Here is a 26,172-nt window from a genome sequence, read left to right as displayed (position 1 = left end):
GAGTGATCACCAATCATTGATCAGATAACCGGGGATTAAATTTTCGCGACCAACAAGATGAACGATATACAATGCTGACTACGTAAAATTTCGGGATAGTTTTTAGCAAGCGAATATTCTCAAAATTGTTCCCATGCAATTTCATTACAGAAAAGATATAATCACCCACGATTTTGAAACGCTAACCTGGTTTGAATTAATTAATTTCAAATATGTAAAATATTGATTCTCTGATCATCTCTTAGAATTTTATTTTTCGGTAAATTTGCTTTAATGTGCAAACTTATGCGAGATATCCACATCGTGAATCATTCGCAAAGAGAATGGCAGCCGATTTGAGTATTTGGCTCGCTACGGTTGCTCAAGAGATGTTGTATCACCCTTACTGTAGTACATTATATGAGAACTTGAACTCTCCACTTATATTTTTTACAAGCTTTATTTAGGCGTGTAAGTCAATTCCACGGTAAATGAAGTTTGATATGAGAAAAACTCCCAAACCGTGTATATTTCTGTTTGTAACCTAAAAACCGTGTATGTATCTTGAATAATTTTAATTGATTTAATCGTCGAGAAGGGAAAATTAACTGGGTGGAAAAACCCTTGGTTGATTATTAAGTCATTAACACACTTTGATACGCAAGTAAATCAAATTGGAACGTGAGCAGTGCGCTAAAAGGACCAAACGCCACGCCACTGTCCTACTAGTTCTCAGCTGGGGTGCTCATGGTTTCAAGAGTGGTCCACAGTTGGCAGCACGATGCCAGAACGAAGCAGTATGGCTCAACATTGGCTTAAAGGTGATGGCTCCTCTTGCAGCATGTGCCAGAGAAGGGCGGCCTTCTGTTTTTCTGGTAATGATAGGGTGCAATCGATTTTCATCGACGATTAAAAGTCCGGTTCGGTGATGATGGCTTGTCTGGACAGAAAGTTTGCGTGTGGACAAGGTTTCTCAACAGCGTAACGCATGTCACAGACACTCCACGACCAGGGGTGGCACACGGACAGAGGACATTGCAGTTGATAAAATTAATTAAATCAATGCCACCCATAAGTTTTCGAATATTATGTTTTTAAAGTGTAAATCGGTGGTTTTTCTTCACAGCAAGGAAAATGCATTTCTAAAATATCTCAAAAAGCACATTTTATGATTATATTAAATCAGATTTTAATGAGTGATTTATAGCCGTCTAAGAATCTAATTCCCAACATCTTCCGGAATATATTTTGAGTTGATTGAATAATATGGTAATTATGATAAAAATTTTTACAGATATTATTTGAACATTTTTGCTTTGACTTAGAAATTAATTCTACCTCAACAAGCGAAAATTTCAGAATTCGAGGAACCCGAGCGGTCGCAGTTGTAGTATATCTTTCAAGTTTTATTTTTGTATTCTGTGAATAGCTGACCAATAAAAAAATCAATGAAGAGAGTAGAAAGCACTTGGGCCTTCCAACTTTTCAGTGCTTTACGGTTTGATACGTTTAGTTACTTTGTCCGCAATCCTACCTTACTACCTTAGATAATTTTCATAATAACATCTATCAATAATAGAACCACAATACTTAATGGGTTAGGGCTTGGAAGGAGAAATATAATAGAATATAAATATAAAGATAACCATAATACCCTATTATACTTCAAAACGGAACATTTTCAGTACATTAAATTGCATTTGTAATTTTCTGGAAATATTCCTAATTTGATACAACATAACTACAATTAAAAAAATTCATGTCGTTGAACAGACGCCTTAATATAGGATGAAGTCACTGTGATACTATGGGTTTTGAGACGAGGCACCATTAAGACGACATATATAAAATGAACAGGAGGAAACAAGGTATTAAAGTTTTCCCTAGATCGAATAGGCACATGAAAAATATCATCCGAAGTCTAGCTAATCGTCGTGGGCCAAATTAATTTCCATTCTAAATAATATGTAAGACTTTAGGCTAGGTTGCTAGGCTACTAATAATTGGTGAATTAACTGTAAAAAAAATATGAATTCTGTGCAGTATCCTTAGTAAACACCGAACCACGGCACTAGGAAACAGAAATAAATTATATGACCCCGAAACACATTAGAAATGAAAAGGACGCTAAATGCCAAATCTAATTGATTTTTTTACGAGTGTAATCCCCGTACTCCTTCATTATTTACCATAGTTTTAATTTATTTTAGATTGATACCTCCGCCACACCCAAAATTATGCTGCACTGCACCCACCCGGGAGATAGAACCGCTATTAAATTGTACATCCGTGTTGTTGTTTTCAAGTCTAAAATCCCGAGGAATCCGGATATTTTGTCTCCGTGCCAGATTTTTTCAGTGTTATTTTCTGGGTAACTACTGACGAAACTATGATAGGAAGTTCGCCCCCTACCCTAAATCCATTTTCATTCCTCGTTGGGCTTTAGGATTTGAGTTGAGATTCGGGTGAGTTCGTTCATTATTGAAATAATTTTCGGAGTTAATGCAGTGATACTGGCCACGTCACGATAAACAACCAGAAAAAGTAGGTTTTGGCGATTCGGCTACTTATTAATGTCATTTCATTAATGTTTTTGATATTGAGTTTCCTTTCAAAAATCTGTTCAAACTAATCCAGCTGTAATCTTAGAATTTAGTTGCTCATTGATTTTCATATTTCCTTTAATGTTTCTGAAATCCATTTCTAAGTGTTTCTGGTGCTGTTTCTTGGATTTATTTCTTTTTCTCTGCCTGAAAGATATGGGCTGGGATTAATGATTACTTATTAAATCCAATCGTTATTTAATGTGAGCGTTAGCATGAAGATTACTGACAAATCCAATTAAGTATACAAATAAGATTATTATTTTTGTGAATATGCTAAGATTAGTGGATGTGAATATTGTAACCGTAGGAACAACGTCTCTTAGTTATTGAGCTGTTTTTACGGTCGGTTTTTACCTTAACTAGCGGTCATAGAACTGCGTTTTGGCTATGCGAAAGAAACTGCGGGACAGTGACTTTTAACAAAGTCATCCACTAATCAGCAATACTATGCAATGAATTAAAAGTTTAAAAATTAAATAAAGAATAAAAAACGTTCACTTTGACCTGGATTTGAATCTCGTTCAGGGAGGAGGCTTTTTACACATTAGAAATTATTGCACCCAGTTTTGGCCTCAACTGGAGGTTCAAGTTAATCTTTATTTTAACGAGACATTATATAACCTGGCTAAAGAATGTGAACCGTTGTTACTGTTTCATTTTATTGTGCCTCTTCAATTTACTTTTCGTTGTTATTCCCGTCCTGCGTAGGATACGCTTGCCAGACAACTCTGTTACTCCATGAATCAGCCATCAAATAGTATCTCCTTAGCTGTGATCTTAAAAGGCTGATGTTATGGAAAGAACTCAATCACTACCTACTATTATTTCGAACATAGGAGTTAGGATTGTCCCACTGACCGAAAATTGATTGCACATAATATTTTGGCATGAGGGAATGGATACTCTAAAATAAACAAATCTCTATGCTATAACTTATTAAAATGATGTATTTTAATTATTACAGCAGATTTTACATTGGGTCAAATAATTAATATGAGCTAATCTAGTTGTGGAAGGAGTTAAAATCGTAGAATTACGGAAAATTCTCTGATTCGCTCTTTATGCCTGTATGTGCTTGAAGACTGAATATGAATAGCTATGAGATTCTAAACTCGAAAATTCGTCGTCAAGTTTTGGGAAGGAAAGTAGATTCAAATAATTATTCAGAAAAATTTTATATTCCATTTTACATGTATCTAAATCCTTATATCCCATCCAGAACTTATGAAACCGGGAGTTCATATTCATAATTACAAAAATTGACCGCAAAAGTTAATTTTTAAGTTAAATATAATGTGTTTTTCAACAGTTTTAGTGAAAGTTTAAAGCTTGTAAAATTAATTTTACTTAAATGGGAACTGAATTTAACATAACTCCCCTGTTCAAAAAATCAGAATGGTTTTACTCTAGCAAAGAATTTTTACAATATTGTCCTCTCCTCAAATAATGAAGATTGCTCTGACTTTACTGAACGAGGCCATTTAATGTTATAGAAATTAATGCCTGACTCAAGACAGAAACTATTTTGCCTGACACAAGAAACTATTTTAAAATATGTAATAATGTAAATAATGTAATGTAATTCAAATGTTGTTTCATTTCTTAATTTCCATCCAATACCTTCCCATCCTTGATATTATTACACCACAGTCACAAACACTAAATACAATTTCCATGTGAGGGAAAAGAACGATATCTAATTGCATTGCTGCCAGCGTAAAATTATTCATTTTGAATCTAATTATTATTATCTTTCGTCTGACAATGTGTATTCAAATTTTAGCTGTCATATTTCCAATAAAAAAAGCCATATTACATAATTTAGTTAAAATAAAAATATACTCTATTGAGTATTATTGAAAAAAAAATGCTTTAACGTGGGATATTAACGTTTAAAGTGTAATTATCTGCATTTACTGCCTCATACTCGTGCGGTACGTGCACAACAGTTGTTCAGCAAAATAATGAGCATTCCTTGTTATCTCCTAGCTTTTCCTCTGGATATTCGAAGGATTTTGGCCACTAATTCTCCGATCTCGAAATCAAAGCTTATTAAGGGGAGAGGGCCAGCGGATTCGAAGCTTTCCCTACCATAAGTGTATGGGTCGTTCCTACTATTTTATCCTTTCGATTTTTTTACTGCGGTCTTGCTCTCGCCTCAATGCACAGCCGTCTCTTCGAATACTAAAGCTAAAATCCGTCTATTCCAACCCTTTACTCGTCGAGCCGGGTCGGGATTTTCCGCCTCTTACCCATGTTATTGTCCATAAGCCTGGCGTTATCCCCCTAAACACATTCCTTATCTATTAACCATCATACCGAACGACAATGGATCATAATCGTTGTTGCTACCACAATTATAGTATGTCGAATTCACTGCATGATGCCCTTAACAGCTGTTAAAATGTACTTTCGGGTAGAGAAACATTTAAAAAAATTTAAATTCTGAGTTATCACTCAGGTAAAGCTTCACCAAAAAACCCTTATATGCTGCATAAACAGACTATGTATGGTTGCAACTTTAGATCGGTTAATCACATTTACATATAGTAACTTTTTTAAGCATCGGTTACTCAATTTATTCAAGAGTTTACAATGAAGTTTTTATTTTATCCCGCACTGTGTTTAAGTTTCTTATAATATCACGAAAACAGCAAAACTTCTGAAGTAAAAGCATATCATTTTCATACTATTTGGTGAAATAACTGTATTAAACTGCTTTGATTTGATTGCACTTTTCATTTCTTAAAGCGTTAATTTTTTTATGAATAGTTCTACCTTCTATAAATATTTGAAACAATCATCGGTTCACTCATCATCTAAAAATGAATGCAGTAGAATAACTGATTTGAGCTCTTGTCTAAGAGAAAATGTTGAAGTCTTGTCATTATTTTAGATCAGCTGTACACCTTGTAAAGTAGGTGACTAGTTAGGTAAATAAACAGTTTTGGAGCAACGGAAACTGAATTTCGTGATCCCCCAAAAGCTTAATTTTGGACCTTCAATTGGGCAAAAATTTTTTCAAAAATCCCTGTGGGACATAGTCCTTAATTTTGCATCAGCCTCGGTGACCCGGTCAGTTTCCTGGATGCCCAAAGTACCCTCTTCCACAATGGACCACGAGCTTTGACAATGTCGTCAGCAGCAGATACCAAGCGAGTGCAACCACCTCCAAAATCCCTAAAATTATCCATTATTCATTTGTCTTGGAAACAGCAGTGTCTGCCTTTGCCTCTGTTAGTTCCAGTGTGTGGCGCTCTTTCATTTGTTACGGTGAAGCTCATCATCCTGTTTCTCATCCGCTCCGTGAAGCACATTTTTATTTATAGAAACCGGCAGGCATTGAGTATCCAATCAGCATTGCACCTTGGTGAATAATTTCGAATTCATTCCTGCGACTCGACTCACTTCTCATGTAACGCAACGATTCTGTCTCCTGGAAGGCTTATCGTCAATTTCACAGCTCACGAACTGTAATTCTCGAATTTATGGACCACAACTGGGGCAACGTAAGAGCATAGTCACTTCTCGTTACAGGATTCTGTTGTGTGGAGAAATTTCACGGGATGGAGTTTACTTTCCAGGTAGATGATCTCTGCATCGTGAACAATGATGACCTGGATGAAATCCCACATAGGCTGAGTACAGGCAGGTCGGTAATCCCTGTTCGGCGAGCTTAGGGCTCTTCTCTATCTCTAATCAGTTTCATTTATCAGGGTTCTGCAGGAGGTTAGGGCGGTAATTGTAAGCCATTGAGTGTTAACAATTTCTCTGGTTTTTTTACCACCCAGGAACTTTAAGAACATTAATTTATCTCATCACTTATTAATAATTGATTGTTCATCCTAGATAATTTTTGGAACCTAGAGATTCTCCTTGGAATTGCATTTATGCGTTGAATTAAATTAATTTTTATTTTGTAAAATCTGCGCAAATTTTAAAAACACGATTAAAATTTATTTAGTGCGAACTGATATGCAAATTGCAGAATGTAATATGAACATCAGTGAAAAATGGGCATTTAATGGACACCGATTACAGAAACTATGATTCTTATTATCAGAAGTATGTTATGCCATTCAACAGCGGTTATGTTAATACTGAGAACGGGATTCGAACTGAAAAATCACATCCATGATGACATAAGGATAGTTATTTGAAATAATTGAATTCCTTTACCTACTCCATGATACGTCTTCCGTAACACGTCCTTCCTTTTGGCTTATATATCTACCTTTCGGTCTCCCTCATGGGGTCTTACCTTCTCAGTTCCGTCTATTATGCTACTAACTACCTGAAGTTCATTATATCATATTCTATGCCAAATCAATCTGTTTTTTATGTTCCTCATTAACCAGACAGAGTTTCTCACCAAAAACGCTGGTTAAGAATGCCACGCCATAAACGCTTATGAATTTTGAACATTGAGATATGAATTTCACATAGCGTTTTCGGCTTTATAAAACCGTAATGATTACCCTACCTTTATATAGTTATGCATAACACAAATGCCAAAACCGATCCCAGTTATATTGAAATTTTAGTTAAGAAAACTCAAATTAAGAAAATATATTTCATCAATGAGGTGTCCCATGGAAAGGTGAATCAGGTAAGAAGAATTTCAAACCAATCTGCGGCATAAATTTGTATTTATTATTGTTTTTATAAGCATTCCATCAGTCATCCCGTAGGTGTTAGCTTTACCCTTGATATAAATTTATATTATTACACTTTTCGAAAGAGCTTATTATTCCTGGGCTAACAAAACCTTAATACCTCTTGCATTAGCAAATTCATCCTTTAGAAATGCATAACTTCTCTCTTCCATCTTTTAAAGCTTAATCTCTGTTGCGAAAAGATTTTCCTTCTTTCGCGGTCTCAGCTTCGTGTTGAAAAATTAATGATATCACATACGAAACGAAGTGTACCTGTTAATTTTAATCCATTAATTATTTCTCCCTTCTTAGCATTTTGCAAGTCTCTATCTCCTCTTCCCTATCATGACTAGCACTTTGTAGATTTTCATCTCCTTTTATTTTTTTGCCATCCTTTTACTGCTCACATCTCAAAAGCATTTTATTCAAAAATCATCTCCTTTTATTTAAAATATTTCTTTCACTATCGGAATTTTCCCATTTCTTTATTAGAATATCCTTTTTTGACCAAAATAATACTAATAAGTGAAATTTTCTACCTGCATTAATTTATGTTCTTTCACTTTGATGGCAGCTCAGCCTTCCGAATTCCAGGAATTTCATTGCTTTGGAAGCGTATGATTAATGGTCGGCTCACACCTCTCATACTTTTTCTGTTTTGCGCTCAACACAGGGTTCACTGTGGCCGTAGATCGTTAAAACTACACTAAATAATTTGGTTTTACCAGCTCTTCGCCAAATTAATTCCAATCCCAGCCCTTCTCATGCTTCTTTCATAATTTCCTTGGCATGTTTAATAAAAAGTACGAATGGTAATACACCGTCTTCTCTTCTCTAGCTACGACTCTCTTATTCTTCATCTGCTACTTTTACATGCACTGTCCGAATCATGTTAAAAGTTTTAAAGTTAAATTGACTCCCCTAAGTCTACTAATATCACGCTCATTAACTATTTCTGCCTTAAAATGTCGAAGAATGAAACCTCAAAATCCCCTAAATACGGGATCTATTTAAATGAGTTCATTCTGATTATCGTCTATCTTCATTTATTAATGGCACCATTGATCTTACATCACGCTTTACCTTCCCCTACTCAAACTCAAAATTTATCTTAATTCAAGCAATTTTTTGTTCTCTTTTACATCCTACTGATGGTGATTACTTGTGCTACCATTGTTACGCGAAAAATTTAAGTTATGGTGCATATGTATAATGCTCACATGCTATTGCTTTTCTCTTTTGCTCGGGGTGGCGATAATATTACCTCTGAGATATCTTGTGGCCAACCTCCTTCCTAATAACTCCAATGAAAAAGCACAGCAGACCTATTTCCTTCAACTATTTGAGTACGTAGCTTTACTGGCATATTGTTTTTATCACCTGAATTACTCGATTTTATTATCTAGTGGCCTTCAAATTCGATATCTAACATTTCTGCCATGAGCCATTCGCAAAAACATTCCCTCTCTGAAAATATGTCTCAGTCAATTTACCTTATATTTTTGTCATTCGGTCATCTCCAACTAATCACAATCCCTTAGGGTCTCGATTATTTTATTCTCTGCGCCATCTCTGAAATTATCTTTTCTAATTTTCCATTTCCTATCACTTTTATTTTATGTATAAGCACATATCTTGTTATCTCTAATATCGCTCATGTGTGTAGCAGTCAATTAAGCCAATTTCGGTTACATTACTACTCCCGCAGCCCCACTTTCATTCTCTCCTCCCATCCTCTACGTGGAAAATGAAAATGCGTATGGTGTCAGAGTCCTCTCTTGCTGTTACATATATATTTTCTTTATTTTTTCTACTAATCGTTTCTGTCACTTAACATCGTGCCCACCATTCGTATTATTTTTCTTCATTTTTGCTCTTTGATGCTTTCCCCCTCTGTTTGTTTTTCTTGTCCCGCTGGTTTTCCGTCAGTCTCCCTCGCCTGCGCGCACGCTGACCTGTTACTGTTTACCGCTCCTGCCAGCCGACTCTCTCCTCTCCCAGCGTATGCCGCTTCCCGTCCTCCCCAATAACTATTCCATCCAACCCAACCCTCTTTTCCATCAATGGTCTCCCGTTGAGTGCCTCTTTCATTGCTGCATCAAAAAACCTGGTAAGTTTTCCCATCGTTCTTGTTATCCGTCGTTGAATGACACGAGACTTTCCCTCCACTTACTACCCGCCCTGTTTATACTGTCACCATCAATAAAAGCCGCGGCGTTTAATCAGAAAACACTCTAAAAACCGAAGGCCTTTCACCTTATTTTTTTTTGGTCGGCGCTTTTGCTCATCTGAATTTCTTTAAAACCGCTCTCCAAGGACTTATTTTTGCAGGAAATGTCAAGATCTGAAAATACAATTCATGAGTTGTCATTCCTTTTTAACTTCACTTGCACAATTTGTGATTGAGGTGAAATAAAAATCAACTTTTCGTAAATTTCGTGAGTTTTGTTTTAAGATGTGAACCTTCACTTTTGTAAGTAGCAGTGGAAGTAGGAAGAGATCCGTGCTCACTATCAAAGATGTGTCCGGAAAATTATCAATTGAACCAGAAAGGATTCAAGTAAGATGGAAAGATCTACGTACATGACAATGATATTATGCCAGACATGAAAAAAGAATGTGATATAAATTGGGATAGCCTAGGTTTGAACATAATAGATTTCAAGATAGGGAGAGCATTAAGGACATGAAAATCAAATAAGTCCGTGGGGGTTAATAAAATTTTCGCGGAACTACTTAACATTTTTGGAAAACATTAGAGGAAATATTTTTATGGAATAATTCGTAGCATTTATTCGAGGGAATTCGAACGGAATATTTCTTCAGATGACTGTTACTTTTCATTCCAAAAAACGGAAAGGCAGCCATATGTGAAGGCTAGAGAACAAAATTGGATTTCGTTAGCAACAAATAGTGGTTCTCAGGGCCATCGACAAGAGCAGGGCAAATGATACTCAGGGGATTATCAGTTGGGTTCCAGGAGGGAGAGAGGCACGTGTGATGCCATAGCAGTAACGAGGTCACCAATAGAGAGAGCCTCGAAAAGAGGATGCATTTGTTTGTTTTGTAAATTTCGAGAAGGCGATCGTTAGAGTAAATTGGATAAAATTAATGAATGTTTTAGAGAAGGTGGGTATTGATTGGAGGAAAATATGACTTATCGGCAGCCTGAACACATTTCAGATTGCTCAAGTGCGTGCGGTGGATGAAGAGTCAGGATGGGCGGTGTTAGGAAGAGGGGCAGGTATGAGAATGCTCATTATTACCATAGTCTTTCAACTGATATGTTGAGAAAATGGCATGAATGATTGTCGGGAGAAAATTCCTAAAATTAGCAAGTTTTGTGGACGATTAGCACTCAGGTAGCTAGTCAGTCAAGCCAAGGTTATAACTATTGCTGAGCCCATTAAAAGGTCAGTGTTATAGGAATGGGATGGGAATTAAAGTAAAAAAAAACAAAATTTTAGCGGTTTGTGAGAAAATAATACGAAGGTCAAAATAAATATCAAAACAGGCGGTAAAAAATTAGAGAAGTTGAAACAGCTAACCTATTTGGGCAGTGTTTTGCAACGAGATGTTTCAAGTACAAGTTGTAGGGACATGACAGGAAGAATTGCACAGGGAAAGCAACTTCCACAAGAAGGATGGAATTGATGACTAGGACTTTTGAGTAGTAATGCCAGCAAAAGATGATGAAGACTGATAAGCAATTTTGTACGGCGCGGAAACATGGTCGTTAAAGCTAAATGATCGGCGCAGATTGGAGGTTTTTTATGCGCGGATGTGGAGAAGGCTGGAAAAGGAGAAATGTACAGGAAGGAAAAACAACGAGGAAGTATTAGGTGAGGGGGTAGTAGAGTGGATTGTTGGGAGAAATTAAAAGGAAGGAGGCAGGAAAGGTGGATTCAGAGCGTCTTGATTGGTAATAGGATGTTGAAGGTTGGCAGAGGGCCACGTTAGGCAAGCGAGGAGGGGGAAGGAATGGAGTTGGCATGCTGGGAGGAATGAAAGAAGGGAGTATGTGGAATCGAAGGGATAGGGACTGTACTGTCGAATGTCTGGATTTGTTTTGTTGGAAGGTAGAAAGGAATGCATTTTGTTCAGCCTTTATCTATCCAAATTTTATCCTACAAATGAATACCAGTAAAACAAAAAATGGAAGCTGTGTTTTGGAATGCTCCTGAAAATTCACTTATTTGTGTGAACTTCCAAAAGTTTTCTAAAAATTATAAACGCTTTTAGCCATACACTGTTATCTCCTTAAGTTTCTTATTGTTTTCACTCCGTTTCACTCCCTCGAAAATGCCTTTCCTTCTCTTTATTTGTTCGCTTCCCCAACATTTTCTGCAGTGGCATAGCGTTCACCGTCACACTATCTCTTAATATCTCCACTGCCCATTTTTCTCGTGCTCGAAATTCCCTCAACGACTGATTCCTTCCCCTACCAATTGTAGAAATTACGCATCTTCCACTCTAATCAACTTCTTTTTTCACATAGGAAGTGGTGGGAAAAAACAATATTTATTTGAATCCAGCTTTGGAATTGTTCCCCTTAGGTAAAAAATTTATTTTATTCATACAGAAATAAAGTCCATAAATTAATGACTTTTGAAATTTGAATCATTGGAAAATTAATCTATTTTTAATTTCTTGCCATCTAAATTTGCTAAACGGATCCGTGTGTTAACTCTCATCTGGAACTTTTAGAATATTTCAAGCACACCTTAAATTAAATACGCTTCATGTTGTGCTTTCTGACGCATGCGGATATAAAAATTCGTTCGCATTTTTTACCGCGCAAAATGGAAGCGGATTATGGCAAATTACAGTCTGCACTTTTTTCACGCATCAAAAAATAACGACATTGAAAATATCGGTCGACCCATGGGCCCGTGTCGGCTGCGAAGTGGGGGAAGAAGTAATGCGGGTGTGGAGATATGCGACGGATAAGAGTCTATGCAAGTGTGTTGCCATAATAAATTTATTAAATTGTAGTTAAGATCGCTGTTAAAAACAGAGGCAGTGCGGTCTCAGCAATCAAAATGAAGCATGAGGGAGGTTTACTACGCAGTTAGATCAGGTCTGACGATGACGTTGAACTTCGAAACCCCGAGTCGTCCCAATAAATTTCTGTGGCTTTACAAAGTTATACTTGTCATTACAATTGAATCAAACATTGCAATAAACGTTGGTTTTTTCAATAGGAGCGGATTGCCCATCCAAGTCAATTCTTCTCCCGTCATGCATTAAAAACTAGCGTTTAAGCATGTATTTCCACAATTTACTGTGGAGTGGTTAATTGCACTTAAGCATTTCAGATGCAAATTGAAGTAGGATATATTAACCAGGCAAGAATTAAAATATTAATGAATATATTAAATAAATATAAAATTCTGGTCAAAGCTATGCATAACGGAAATCCTGGAATGCGTGATGATGTACGAAGTATCGAAGTATCAACATTGATAATGTTTTGAAGGATGAAGACTTGAGTAAATTGGCTGTCAAAATAGTTATTTCATTGTGAAATATGTGGGAGATATAGGAATATTAATAAATTCAAACGAGTTTCACAAATGTTGATACGTGCTTTTTCGTTGATAAGATGAATGCGGTCCTTATAACCCCCGAGGAAGTCATAATCCTTTGCAGGGATTTAGATTCCCAAGAACTTCACTTCAGAAGTATGCACAACAACACCCACACCAAACGAGGTACTTGAACCCACAATTTTTGCATAAACATACGAACGTTTCGCTCACCAGACTGACCCGCGCCATCTGCCGAGTAACCTGATTACCCTCTTGACTTCATAATTTGCGTCAGAGCACGAATTTTATTTAATTCATGATCAAAGTGAAGCAAATTGCTGAAGTAAGAAGTTTTGAACTCCGTCACGGAAAATATTCAACATTCCGTTGGATCACGGAACTTGAGGGGGAATGTGACACCAATTAACTCAAGACTTCCTTGCCCAAATCGGAAGCATTGATTAATTTTGCCACTTAGTCTTAATGCAAAAGGATCAAAGATCCATCCTTTCTCCTGAAAATGTCTACAGCTCGTTACTCGGGTTCTTTGACTATATGGCCCAGGATTCCTGTTCACTCAGCCGCAGCGAAAAGGCTTGAAAATCGAACATCATGGAGTCTGGTAAGGATCCCTCGGTGATGGACTGTAAATTTCCCGAATGGATAATAGATCTTTGCATGATGTGGCGAGCGGCCCTCTCTTCTTCTTCGAAACCCTTCCAAAGGTAATTAGAAATGCTGCTCGGTGGGGATCCCTCTCTCAAAGGTGCGGTCACTATGGCTGCGGGGAGAAGTTGGAACTAGAGGTTGGCGGACTGGGGGAGCAGATGGGAGGACGGGAGAGAGAAGGTAGGAGCGGTGAGGTTAAGGAGGAGGTATATGGTAAGGGTGAAAAGGAAGAGCTGGTAGGGTAATAAGGAAAGGGAGTGAGAGAGGGATGGATTAGGCACAAAGGGTGGTAGTAGGAGAAGTATTTGACAGTAATGCCACGGTAGTTATCGAACCTTATCAAACAGTTTATACTCTTGGATAGTTTAATAAAATAATTACAGAGCCTAAATACATATATTTCAACTTCATTACTTTATAATTTATTCCTTTTTGGAGTTCCACTGCTAGTGTCTTAACATTGAATGATAGCTTTTTTTTAAATGCGAAATATTTGGTGACTGATTTTTATTTCTAGCCATTGCAGTCATGTGTGCGCTTGTATTTTATGTTTCCATCAATAGACCGATAATATGCTATGATATCTTCGGCTATGAATTTTTGCCGACGTTTATCAGAGACTTAAGTGGTTTCACTGTTAAAAGTTTACGGTTTGTTAAGTTCGTGTCATTTTTTAAGGGGATACACACACTTCGCTAAAGATCAAATGCTCACCTGGGTCGAGAGTAGAAGTGCCCTGATGCACGCGTACACCCTCGCTGAGAGTCCATGTGTTGGACCGGCAATGACCAGGATATATGTTATCCCAAGAAGTGGAATCAGCACCAACAGCGCCTTGGTTGCCTTTCTGTATTGTTGCGTCTCAGCATTGTTTGCAGAGCGGAGTTTGGTGATAAGGACCTGCGAATTGTAGAAAATGTTTCGTGAAGCTGGAGTATCAGATGTTTTCTTAATGATTTTTACAGAAATGAAATTACACCAATCTATTAGCATTTTCCATGCCCTGTAAATATGATTATTCCACAACAAAGAGCGATGTGTATTGTTAATCTTCTCCCTTTCTTCTCCTATCTTCTCCTTTAAGATTTGAGTTTTGTTTTAATTTTATTTTTTTCCGATAATATGGTAAACAGGAACTTGTTACCGAGGAAATATTTTTGAAAACCTTTGGAAAAGCATGCTTAGAAGGTAACAAGCATTAGGTTTTTCTTATTTTTCTCTATTCCGGACTTAATGACTTCAAGGAAACACTCTATTCTGCATTTGCTCTCATTTTCATGATTGACAAAATTCATCAGAAAAGCCGTTCCCTGACGGCTTTCCTTTCCTGTTAGATTAAGAATTCATATTTTATTCCTGGTTTTAACTTACACTTTCTCGCAATCCACACTTCCACCTCAGCCATATATCTTTTTTCAATGCCATGCGATTCTTATGTGCAATGACCGGTAAAGGTGGGATTTCACTCAGCGGAACGGTTTATACTTTCCCGCTTGGGCAGTGAATGAACATTTGTGCTACTGGCATACGATTATTTTATCCAGGTTCGGTGTTATCTAGATCATTGTACACATGGAACTAAATTTTGACGTTTAAGGCTATCAAAAATATAGCACGTAGGCTTATTTCGAGATTTATGGTTCAAAATGACACTATCGGAAGGATTCGGTTTGTCTGAGTGCTGCCGCTGCAACCGATGTAACGGTATTTCAAGAGATTCTCAACTAAATTCAACATGGATGGCTGACTGGGCATCAGATTTTTCTGGGAAAATTCTTAAGTCACAGGAAAAAAAACTACTCATCCTACCATGAACTCATGGTTTCATACGTCTTAGGGAATCGTGCCAGGTTAGATCTATTCATTCTTCTTACACACCCTAGTTAACTCTTCTTGGCACACTTTTGGTTTTGTAAGACTAAGTTTATGGCCTTGGGGTTCCAAGTTTTCAAGATGCGGAAAATATTTGGGCTCGCATTGAATGACTTCAATCAAATTTGTCCAGCTTTAAAGAAATTCAACGAGGATTTCCGAAAACTATTATGGAAAGAAAGTGGTTTCTAAAGTACGCGCAGAAAGTAAAATGGAAACCCCTTCAACCGGGAAAAGATAAAAATTGGTTTTGTGCAGCTGAACTGAACGTTATTCACTACTCGAATGTCATTTGCTGTAGGGGGCAGCCTTGGTATGGTTAAAATAGGATTATGGATTGTGGAAATGTTAATTTACGGGTCGTAGTAATTAAAGAATAAGGTTTCTTATTTGTTAATTATTTTGAATCACTCGGAACATTGTCATAAAAAAGGTAATTTTGTGCACCAATAGTTTTAATCTGAGAAATTGTGGCGTGTGGTAAGCTGTATGATGACTGCACTAATGGCTTAGTATAGACGGAGATTTCCGATTATCGATAGAGCAACATTTTGGTTTGGCATTTTTCCGCCGCCCAAAACGCAGTAATCAACCGGAATTACTTCGTTTGGTCGAGGCTCACCTCATACTAGGCCCTAACTCACGTGCCATTCATAGAGAAAGGGTCTAGTTCCTTTTTCTGTACCTCCTGCAGGAGTCTACCTTTCCCAGGTAAATCTGGTACCCTAAAGAATGGTACAAATTGAGTGAATCTCGGTCTCAAAATCAACGAAAATCGAACCCATATTCTCTAATAAATAGTCAAACGTTCTACCCCCTAAGATACAACTGAAACTTCTAAATGTTATTATTTAGAGCAGTGGTTGAACGAATAAAAGTTAAAATCGAGGTCTCATCATAAATTTTGAAAACCTTAAAAAAACTTTATTTTCACCGTGTACATTTCCATTGCATACCTGGAATGTTGGGATTACGCTTTCCAATACCCTCACCACAGTGGGAGAAGATCACGAAACGAGCTCTGTTATGTGTTGTGAGTAGGCGGGTCCTGTAATGTGTGTTATTGCATGTGAGATGATTTTATGGGTAAATGGAGAGTTAACTCACCCACATGATCATGACGAGGAAGACGGCGTTCACGCACAGCAATCCAATCACGGGCGCCTGATGTATCCAGTCGAAGCTGTGAGGGCTCATCCACGGGCAGTGAGGCATGAAAGAGTCCGAAGTCGAAGACACGGAGGAAACCTGTTGGCACAAAACACTTCCTCCGGTTATCGGTTCGGCAGAGACGTGACTCTGAAATTGCTTTATGACATTTTATGAACAATAATTGGTACCCAGCATTAAAAATTTGGTTAAATATCTCTTAAAGTGCGCAATCATATTTATGCCAAAATAACAAAAAATAATTTCATCCATTGTTTTGTAAGCTTTATAGTGACGAGCATAAGCTTAAAAAATAATGATTTAATATGTCTTGGGTTGAATTGAACTAGGACTTGAGTTATAACACTGTTTTAATTTTGTTAGCCTCATTGCGAGTATGTATATAATTCAAGTTTTCTTCAAAATTGAATACTCAATTAGGTACTCGTCGATCTTTGGCGTAAAACAATGATATAATATGCGATATGACTTAATTTTTTGGATCCATGTTTTCATAGTAACAGTAAACTAAAACATTTATTTGACTATAGCTATTACACAATATGTTTAAAAAACTGATAGGGATTTTTCCTAATTAATAGCTTATATACTCCTTGCTATAATTTGAATATTTAATCAGTGTTCTTTTACTTCAGGGCTAATCAATCATTAGGATACTCCTAGAGCTCATGTTAAATAAGCAATCAAGGACAAAGCTGCCCTATTTGTTCTCAGAGAGTTGCCGAACGATCTTTTTGAAAGAAATTTCCAATTATAATTAACGTCAAGAGTAAACAGTAATGGACTTATTTCCTTCTGCCTACGTACGATATAATATGCGCATTATGTGAATGTTCTCTTTTCTTAATGAGGAAGGTAACGAGATATTTTGCAATTTATGCAGTCTGTCATTGCATTAAATCATTTTGACATTGGTTTTTTTTGCTACACGTGGATACTATTGAATGTCTTGCCAATTTGCCTCCGTTGTTGATTCCCCTAATTCAGTTATTCAGGTTTCAGTTATTGGCTTATAATAATGATAATAGTTTTTTTTCAATACTCTCATAATGGCTGTTATAATCAACTTAAATATCAAGCTTAATTATATTTATGACCGGAGAATTTATTCTTATATGATGACTTTTTTACACTTTCTTAGTGATATGGAGTTTCCGTTGATTAGGGATTCAGATATACTGAGATAAAAAATTTGGAATGAAAATGTTTTTCAGTTAAAATCGAAATTCATTTTGCAACAGTGAAGATTGTTGTTAGAATGTTTAAAGAACGGATTTATGATATATTATGTCCAGAATGGACGTTTTTATGATTTATCTGAGATTTAAAAAAGCTATCTTTAATACCTGGCGTTCTTAATACTTTCAAATGCAGATAAGGCCATTAAATAATGTAAAACTGATGGCTAAAATTATATATTCCTCCTTTATTGGAAAGACTAGTAATTCGTATTCAAAAGTTCAAGGCCAGTGAAATGGATGCCTTATGCATTTGCAATTTTTTTTATTAGCCCATACTTCCTTTGAGTGGATAATTATTGAATAGACAACTCTAATTTCATGATAAATAACAAGGAAATAGAGTTTGGGTTTGAAAGAATATTTAACTGCACTTATCCACCAGTCACACTTAGCAGTATATTCGGTAATCCATATAAATAGTAATAATAAATCCTTAACAAATCCTTGGGAACCTACGGTTCCCTGTATCTTGAAGTGTTGCAAAAATTTGGCAAATTTTACTCTGTTGGAAACTTGCACATTAGTTTTTGATATTGATTTTGAATGAAAAGTAATTTATTCTATTGTTTCAGGCTTCACTTCGTGGAAGTATTTAATATCCATACTAAATGAAAAGACCTCTGGCACGAAAATTAAACGTAATGCTCCGAGATCTCACAGGTTTTAAACCTAAATACGGAATTAAAAACTCAATAGACTAAGCCCTAAAAATTAAAAGATATTAATGTCCCGGAAAAAGCGAGACTAGTCTCCTTTGACATTAGCAATTTATTTACTTGTGTACTAATATCGGAAACTTGCTTAGGGTGGAAGAACTACTCAATGATTCCACCATTACCCAAAATATCTCAGACGAATTTGTCTCCCTCATAAAAATGACAGTTAACCAGAATTATTTTAGTTTCAAGCACACTCTTTACATCCAAACGGATGGGTTAGTTATGGGTTCCCCACTGTCTCCCTTCCTAGCCGAAGTCTTCCTCAATTCTGTAGAAGAACATCTTTTCAATGCTGACAATCAGCATAACAAAAACGTGGGCTATTAGTTTCGTTACGTTGAGGATATACTATGCCTATGGACCGGAACCAACCGACAGTTAGACTCCTTCCTTAATTTCCTAAACACACTTCATCAGAATATCTCCTTCTCCATGGAAAAAGAGGTCAACGGCACCATCAACTTCCTCGACTTGACAATCACAATTAGGGAAAATAGACACGAATTTGCAATTTATAGGAAATCCACTTATACGGACCACATAATTTCTAATGATTCCGCACACACATGTTTTCTCACAAACCCGCAGCCCTCCATTCCATGATCCACCGCCTCCTACACATCCCCCTTTCGCCCAAAAATTTCAACATTGAACTCCTGACTATCACTAATATAACTACCAACAATTGTTACAACCCTAAACTAGTTGACACATTACTACGGAAAAAAACAAAAAGCAATGGCCATAAAAAGTATTTTCGGATCACAACCCGCAGTATCTAAGGATTTTAAGTGGTACTCGATCCCATTTCTGGGAGATATTTCATATAGGATAACTTCCTACCCACCTCACTCAAAGCAGCCTTCTACCCACCCGTAACCCTCTCCAAACTTCTAGCCAACGGAAAAGACACCCAGGATAGCCTTCTCAAATCAGGCATTTATAAACTGAAATTCGAGGATTGCAACAGCGTTAATGTCGGTCAGACAGGTAGGAATATTAAGTTACGAGTCAAGGAACACGCAAGGTGTCACAAAAATCAGAATAACAACTCTCTCTTCTCCAAGAATTTACTAGAATTCGACCACAGCAGTGACTTTGTCCCTGAGATATTACACACACTCTCAAAAGGATTAAAAATGGACACTCTCGAGCAATTAGAGATAAGAAGGCACTTGGCAAACCCTAACATGACCCTTTGTAATGAGCAATTGTTCCCATACCCCTCCCCTCTCCTCTCCGAGAAACTATCCTGGAAATGGTCAAAACAACCCATCAGCGCACCTGAGAGCCCCCACCCCTCTCAGGCCCTTCCAACCCTCCCCACCCCCACTCTGTCCTGAGGGTATATATTCTTGCTCTGTCTGTTTAGCAAATTTGTACCTGATGATGCCGCAAGTCGGTGAAATGCGTTTTACCGTATAATAAAAGCAGTGGAAAAGTACAAGTCTTTCCTTTTAGTATGGAAATGTAATTTACATGAAACGTTCTATCCTATTAAACGAGTGTATTTTTATCTTAGGCAGATCTGATAATATTATATTGATGAATCCAACCACTTTCTAGGGATAAGATTGTGGATTTGAATAATACATTTGGATGTAAATGAAGACTTGACGGTAAAACTCAAAGATAGTGGGATACCACAAGGGAATGGCCACTGGTTTTTGTCGACTTCGGCGCACTTCTTGCGTCCAACTTAAAGGTATATTTGCTGCCTTAAAACTGTTTGTTCGCTAGAGTGGAAAGCGGTGTAAGAATGTGGTTTCAGTTTTAAAACATATTTTCTCTCCAGTCTTCGTCACTCTGATTATTTTTAGGATGACTCCTCTGGGCCTACATCTCCATCCTTTCATTTTCACTATTTATTTCACTGAGCAAAATAAAACATTGGTCGTTGATGACTGAAGAGAGGGGTATCACAGCAAAGGGTTTCTCAAATTAACGGTTAAAATATTCCAGTCTCGACCTTTAAGTAAATACACGAAAGTATTTGTTCAGGTACAATTCTTTCAATCGGCTTTTATTGACTCTTATATCAATATAAAGTTAACGCGCGAGTGCTGTCCAATAACGTTGTGTAGCATTTGAAAAAAACATTTAAATTCATATAAAACAAAATAGTACAGAAAGTTGTTTACGTGCGTAAATAAATCATAGCGTAATAAACACCAAAATGGATGGATCTATGCGTAGAAAGTGCCCAGGATTTTAAAGAGAAAGATTTAAGAGAGTCGGGAAGAATGCAGAAAGTATCTTTATGGTAAGGATAAATTAAAGAGTAGTAGTTAGAAACGTAGAAATGAAATATGCCACAGATGAGTATATCCAAGATCTAGTCATAATTGATTTGTGAGAAGAAAGTAATTCAGGGACTTTAATTTGAATAAGACCGTTGGGGTAGGTAAATTCAAGCGTGAGAGTTTTAATGGGCTAATTCGTAACATTTACGTGAGAGAATCTAGGCTGTAAGCTTTTCTTTAATCGGCCTTAGCTGCTCTCCCAAAAAAGGGAAAGATAGTTTTATGTGTGAACAGTAGAAGAATAAGTTTGTTTTCACATGAGGTCAAGGTGGTACTAAGGATCATCCATAAATTAAGGAATGATCAGTTTGATCTCTAAATTGGAAAAGTATACGTAATGTCATTAACAGAAAAGAACAATGAGTACTTAAAATCGGCATTCATTGGTTTGTTTTATAGACTTTGAGGTGTTGGGACAGTATGTTAGGCAGAATTAGTGAACATATTAGAGAAGATAGGCAAAGACAGAAGAAATAGGCGACTTATCGGAAACATTAATGTCTCTTAGACGGCTCAGGGGCGCGTGACGGATAGAGAGTAAGGATGGGGGGCGTCGGGAAGAAGAGTAAGATTGCTCTGTCCATCATCACTATTTTTTATATACGTATATTTAAGGAAATAGTATAAGAAGCTTAAAATGAAATGGAGATAGAATGCCTCTGTTGAATTCGTAAAATCAGTTAGTTTCACGGATAATCAAGATTTATTCACATAGTCATCCAAGATTATAGTTATTGTTAAGTATGTAATCCAAAGTAAACGAGGCAAACGTTATGTGGTTTCCGGAAATAGGAAAACCTATACTAAATGTAAAATTTGGAAGGAAAAGCCTGCGGAGTTCATCTACCTTGGAAATGTTTTGGTCGAAGATGGTCAATATAATGGAGACACAAGGAAAAGAATTAAGTTACGTAATGAAGCTTTTACAAAGAGGCGAGGCGATCACAAAGACGCTGATTATAAGGATGATAAGAAAAGATAAGTTAAAACTTTCAATTGTTTTATGGATTTGTACGACGCGTAAACACGTTCGTTGAGCCAAGATAATAAGCGTAGATTGGAGGCTTTTATGATGTGAACGCGCGTGAGTTAAAAGGTGGATGGATGGAAAAGAAAATAAATGAAGAGGAATTAGGATGGAGGAGAAGGCAGAAGAGTCGTGGAAGACATCTTAAGGAGGCGGGAAAGATGGATACAGAGCATTTTGATGGGCGATGGAGTGTTGAAGACTTCAGTAGAAGGGAACATATTGGGTAGGTGAGATAGGCAAAAGGAAACGATGGTCGTTTTGAACATTGAAGAGTAGAAGGAAGTGGAATGTAAATGGAACGGAAGAACAGTTAAATATAATAAGTGGTTGAGTCTTTTTGACGAAGCTAAAAAATTTAGCGTGGAAAAATCCATGTCCATCCAAAATCCACTTTCAACGGTGAACTACAAATAATAATGATGAGGTGATGATGATGATGTCTTATAATAAATAATATAAAATAAATGATAATAGTGATGCCTTCAAATTTTCACACCTGCTCAAACAACTGTTCCTCGTGCTTTCTTTCAAGTAACCGCCAGTGAACGGGAAGTAGCAGTGGGGACTGATATAGGAAATATATTTTTGATTGTAAAGTTAAAAATATATAATAAAAGAAGAAGATTCGTTGGTTGAATTGGACGGACGGATACAAAAGCAAGGCGTACACGCTTAAATAAAATAAGCTTAGCCGAGATTCTTAACTAGAATTCAGATGGAGTGATTTTGCCTACTTTAAGAATTTTAGCGTTATGCTAAATTCTTAGGAATGGACATATTTGAGTAAAATGTGTTCATTTCGGAAGGGGTAGTGGTTATTAAATACCTATTATTAACAGGCTCTGATTACTCTTTCAGTGGAAATCATAGCTACGCCAATCAGGTCTGAAGACACGGATATATGAAAAAAATATTTAAAATAAATAGCTACATTGAATAGGAATAGGTATGTAATTGATAAAAGATTCGTGAGTAAATACATACAAAATCCAATGCATAGTTGGGAGGATTGGACGCTCGTATTGAAGATAATTTATACATTTGGGAAAAAAGTTTTAGTGCCAGATCAAATAATCTAGCTCAATTAATATTGAGTAGGGACGTTAAGTGAAGGTAACAAGTGTGAGGGTTTTTTCAAGGTAAAAGTCATTGAAGGAGATGTTGATAGTTTGATATATTTGGCGCTATAATATCGAGAAATTCCTGCGTATTTGGAGTATAAATAGGGTACAAATAGAAATTTTGGACATTGTAACCGGGGGTAAAAACGAGTTGTTAAAGAAATAATGGCTGGAGAAATTTTTATTGTCTTTTGATTTTATATTTCAGGCTTCGAAAATAATGTATGCAAAATAATTTTGAAGGTCCCTGCAAAATCTACGGCGGAATAGCCTTGGTAATAACAATATTACGAAGTAAGGGCAGAAGTAAAAAGTAGTGGGCAGAAGCAGATGGATTGGGGAGTATTTTTAGGACTTAGTTGATAACGTTGGTAGCATAACGTTGAGGGAATGAAATGCATATGAAAAAACTGGGAGTTGATAAATCCATAAGCAAGGCTTGTTGCTACAGGGTGAATGAGCGAGAGAATTTGGGGAATTAAGTGCCATGTAAGGTGCGAGTCAAAGACCCGGTAGTAAATGGCGGATCATAGACGCGCGGATAAAAGTACTAAGGGCCACCAAAGGGCATCAACGAGTGTGAATAATCAATGCTTTTCACAATTTGAAATATCAAAGGGCAAAGGGAATTCTCGTAATGCTTCTCAACACGCCTATCCATTATGTTTCTAGACAAGTGTTTCATTTTTAATGGCCCACCGAGTGCTGCAGTAAAAATAAATAGACCTTTATGCTCTCAAATAGCCTACTGCTACTCAAACCTTGAAGTTTGTAAATCCTTAAAGGGATTCCCATTCAGGAGGGTGAATTAATTCTTTTAGCCATTCTTTGTTTTCGCCGTAATTTGGTTATGCTCGTACTATCGACGGAACCATAGTTAATTATTTGATTTTACAAGTACCTTTGTTAAAATAAATTTTCAGACTTAATGCTTAAATGTAATTGCAGGTTATTTGTGACTTAAGTAATTAATTTCAGATGATTGAGTATTTTCATGTTCCATGGGCAACTGTTTTTTTGACTGACGGATCAAAACTTGATATTCAAATATTCTAAGCATTTACCACTTACGTATGCAATATTTTTCAAAGACATTTTGAATTTCGTTATTGGTGTATTCACTTCGTCGTTTAAGAAAAATATGTCCTGGACATTTTCTTATTTAAATTATAATATCCTGAACAGTGGCGGTCGGGGAAGTCAATAGCCAATGTACTGAGTTTATCATCTTCTTGTATTTAATTAAGTGAAAATAGTAGCTATTAATGGGGGGCCAAATTCCCTAAATTTAAATTTCAACTATATTATGATGAAATCCATTCGGATGGGTTTGTAAAATTTATTCAACTCGAGTTGTTTTTGATAATTGAAGATTGGTTTCTTAAATATAATATATAGGCATTAAAAAAATTAATTACCTTTATGCTTGTATAACCCAGGGAGGAAAGCATTTTATTTATTTGAACGGTTTCATAGAATAATCTGCTTATTCATGACAAAAATCACGGAAAGCGAATTCATTTCAATTAAACGCAGGCCCATGTAAAGATATATTACACTTGATTTATTAATAGGATTATAGCGTCATCATAACTTATGCTAGTGAATGATGGGTATCAGTAAACCTTGGGTATGCCGAGTTTGTTTACCGGTTTTTAGAATATCGATTCACCTAACTCCATCAAATTTTCCAGAAAACAGTGAAAATAAATGATAAATTATAATCATCTGAAGTGTTGGAGCATACTTCGAAAGAAATGTTTTTATGCTTATTGCAACTGGATGGTTCTTGAATTTAATAGGAATGTGATATGCATGATTATTTTCATCGATTTTTTTTGTGTGGCGCTTTACTGTCAGGCACTTTCATGTTGCTAACTTTTGGAGAGGAAATAAGAAAATATTTGCATATCTCGTTGCCATCAACAAAATATGATCCTATTAAACGTATGATTAGGATTGTTACGCTGGGTATTCTTCGTGTAATTGGAGTTTTAAGCGTCGGATGATGGATTTTATCTATGAGAGAGACTTGTCAAAACAAATATAACTATTTTTTAAAGTTAATACCGAATGTAAAATTGTAATTTTTCAATGCTGTGACGTAATAAACAAGTCAATGCACAGAAATGAAATTAAGAATATTTCAGGTCAACTATTTCATCATTCAACACCATGCATTACTTGATCTGAATATGTGGTGTTATTTGAAGATATTTTCCCTAAAGTGAGGTCATTTTTGCGGAGGGAAAGTAGAGCCAATTTTTCCACCCGAAATATTAGCGAGGAGATTATGGCTGTTACCGTGTAGGGATTTATTTATCTGCTCCATTCCGTTCATTTCGGTCGACTAAACAATGGGCCATTCCATTAATTTCGCTCCGATGCATAGGCCGTTTCTCGGAATTCACTCAGTTTCTCTTAAGCTAGTCCTTGTAGAGGTTTTTTACTCTGGAGTCTAGATTCAATCTGATAGTGCGCTTATTGTTTGTCTGAATGCCACAGTTTGTGATTCTTATGGAGTTGCTTGCATAATGTTTCGGATTTTTAATGGTGTACTTTCCTTTTGAGCAATGCTTCCCCAGCCTTTTCAAGCCACCACCCCCTCTAAGAGGGCGGTGGCTTGAAAACCTATGAACCTATTGCTCCATAAATCTATACTCAACGCCTCCCAATCGATGGCTTTAAAATGATAATCAAATTCCTATAACAAAATGAGGAACATTGAAATAATTAAATTAAAAACAATAAATAATCAAATGTTTATTTATAATCCAACAAGCAATTAATATAACAGGAAATAGCAATTATATGACATGGAAATTTTCAATTTATGAAAAAATAATAACCAATCATGCTTTTTAAAAAATTATTTGAACAATTAAGTGATTATTGATTATATTATTTCATTGCCTAGAATTCATTCAAGGGGATTTTATTGCCTAATTTAATAACATATTTCCACCAAATAAAATTGTAATGGGATGGATGGTTTTAATGACCTAATACCAGTTTTCCAACGTTCGGTTTAATGTCACCTAGCAGGAGTCTTAAACTACCGCGTTCACAAACCTGAAGTCTGTTTCTCTGCTTAAAAATAAGCTGAATAACTACACTAAAACCACCTTCTATCAAATATAAAATCGGAAATGCGAGAAGGAGTTTTTTAACACCATCCATAATGCAGGATCGCGATCAGAAACCTCCTTTTGTAACCAAAACTCTTGAAAATATATCTGAAACTTTGCTTTCAATTCAGCGGCATTTTGTAACCCA

The 26,172-nt window shown here is 36.4% G+C and overlaps 1 protein-coding gene across 1 annotated transcript in view; it reads right to left on the bottom strand.

Annotated features, from left to right (window-relative positions):
* Positions 1-26,172, bottom strand: part of LOC139692103 (diuretic hormone receptor-like) — a 366,793-nt gene that overhangs the window by 24,895 nt on the left and 315,726 nt on the right. Inside the window, exons 7-8 of the mRNA XM_071590138.1 lie at positions 16,420-16,560; positions 14,155-14,340 (exon numbers count right to left, since the gene is read on the bottom strand). Coding sequence (XP_071446239.1) covers positions 14,155-14,340; positions 16,420-16,560 — 327 coding nt within the window. The remainder of the gene's footprint in view (positions 1-14,154; positions 14,341-16,419; positions 16,561-26,172) is intronic.

The sequence above is a fragment of the Hetaerina americana genome, unplaced genomic scaffold, assembly GCF_022747635.1.
Source record: "Hetaerina americana unplaced genomic scaffold, ioHetAmer1.1.p SCAF_4, whole genome shotgun sequence".
Classification (NCBI taxonomy): Eukaryota; Metazoa; Arthropoda; class Insecta; order Odonata; family Calopterygidae; genus Hetaerina; species Hetaerina americana.
The sequence above is the reverse complement of the archived record's forward strand: the minus strand, read 5'-3'. Positions and strand labels throughout refer to the sequence as shown.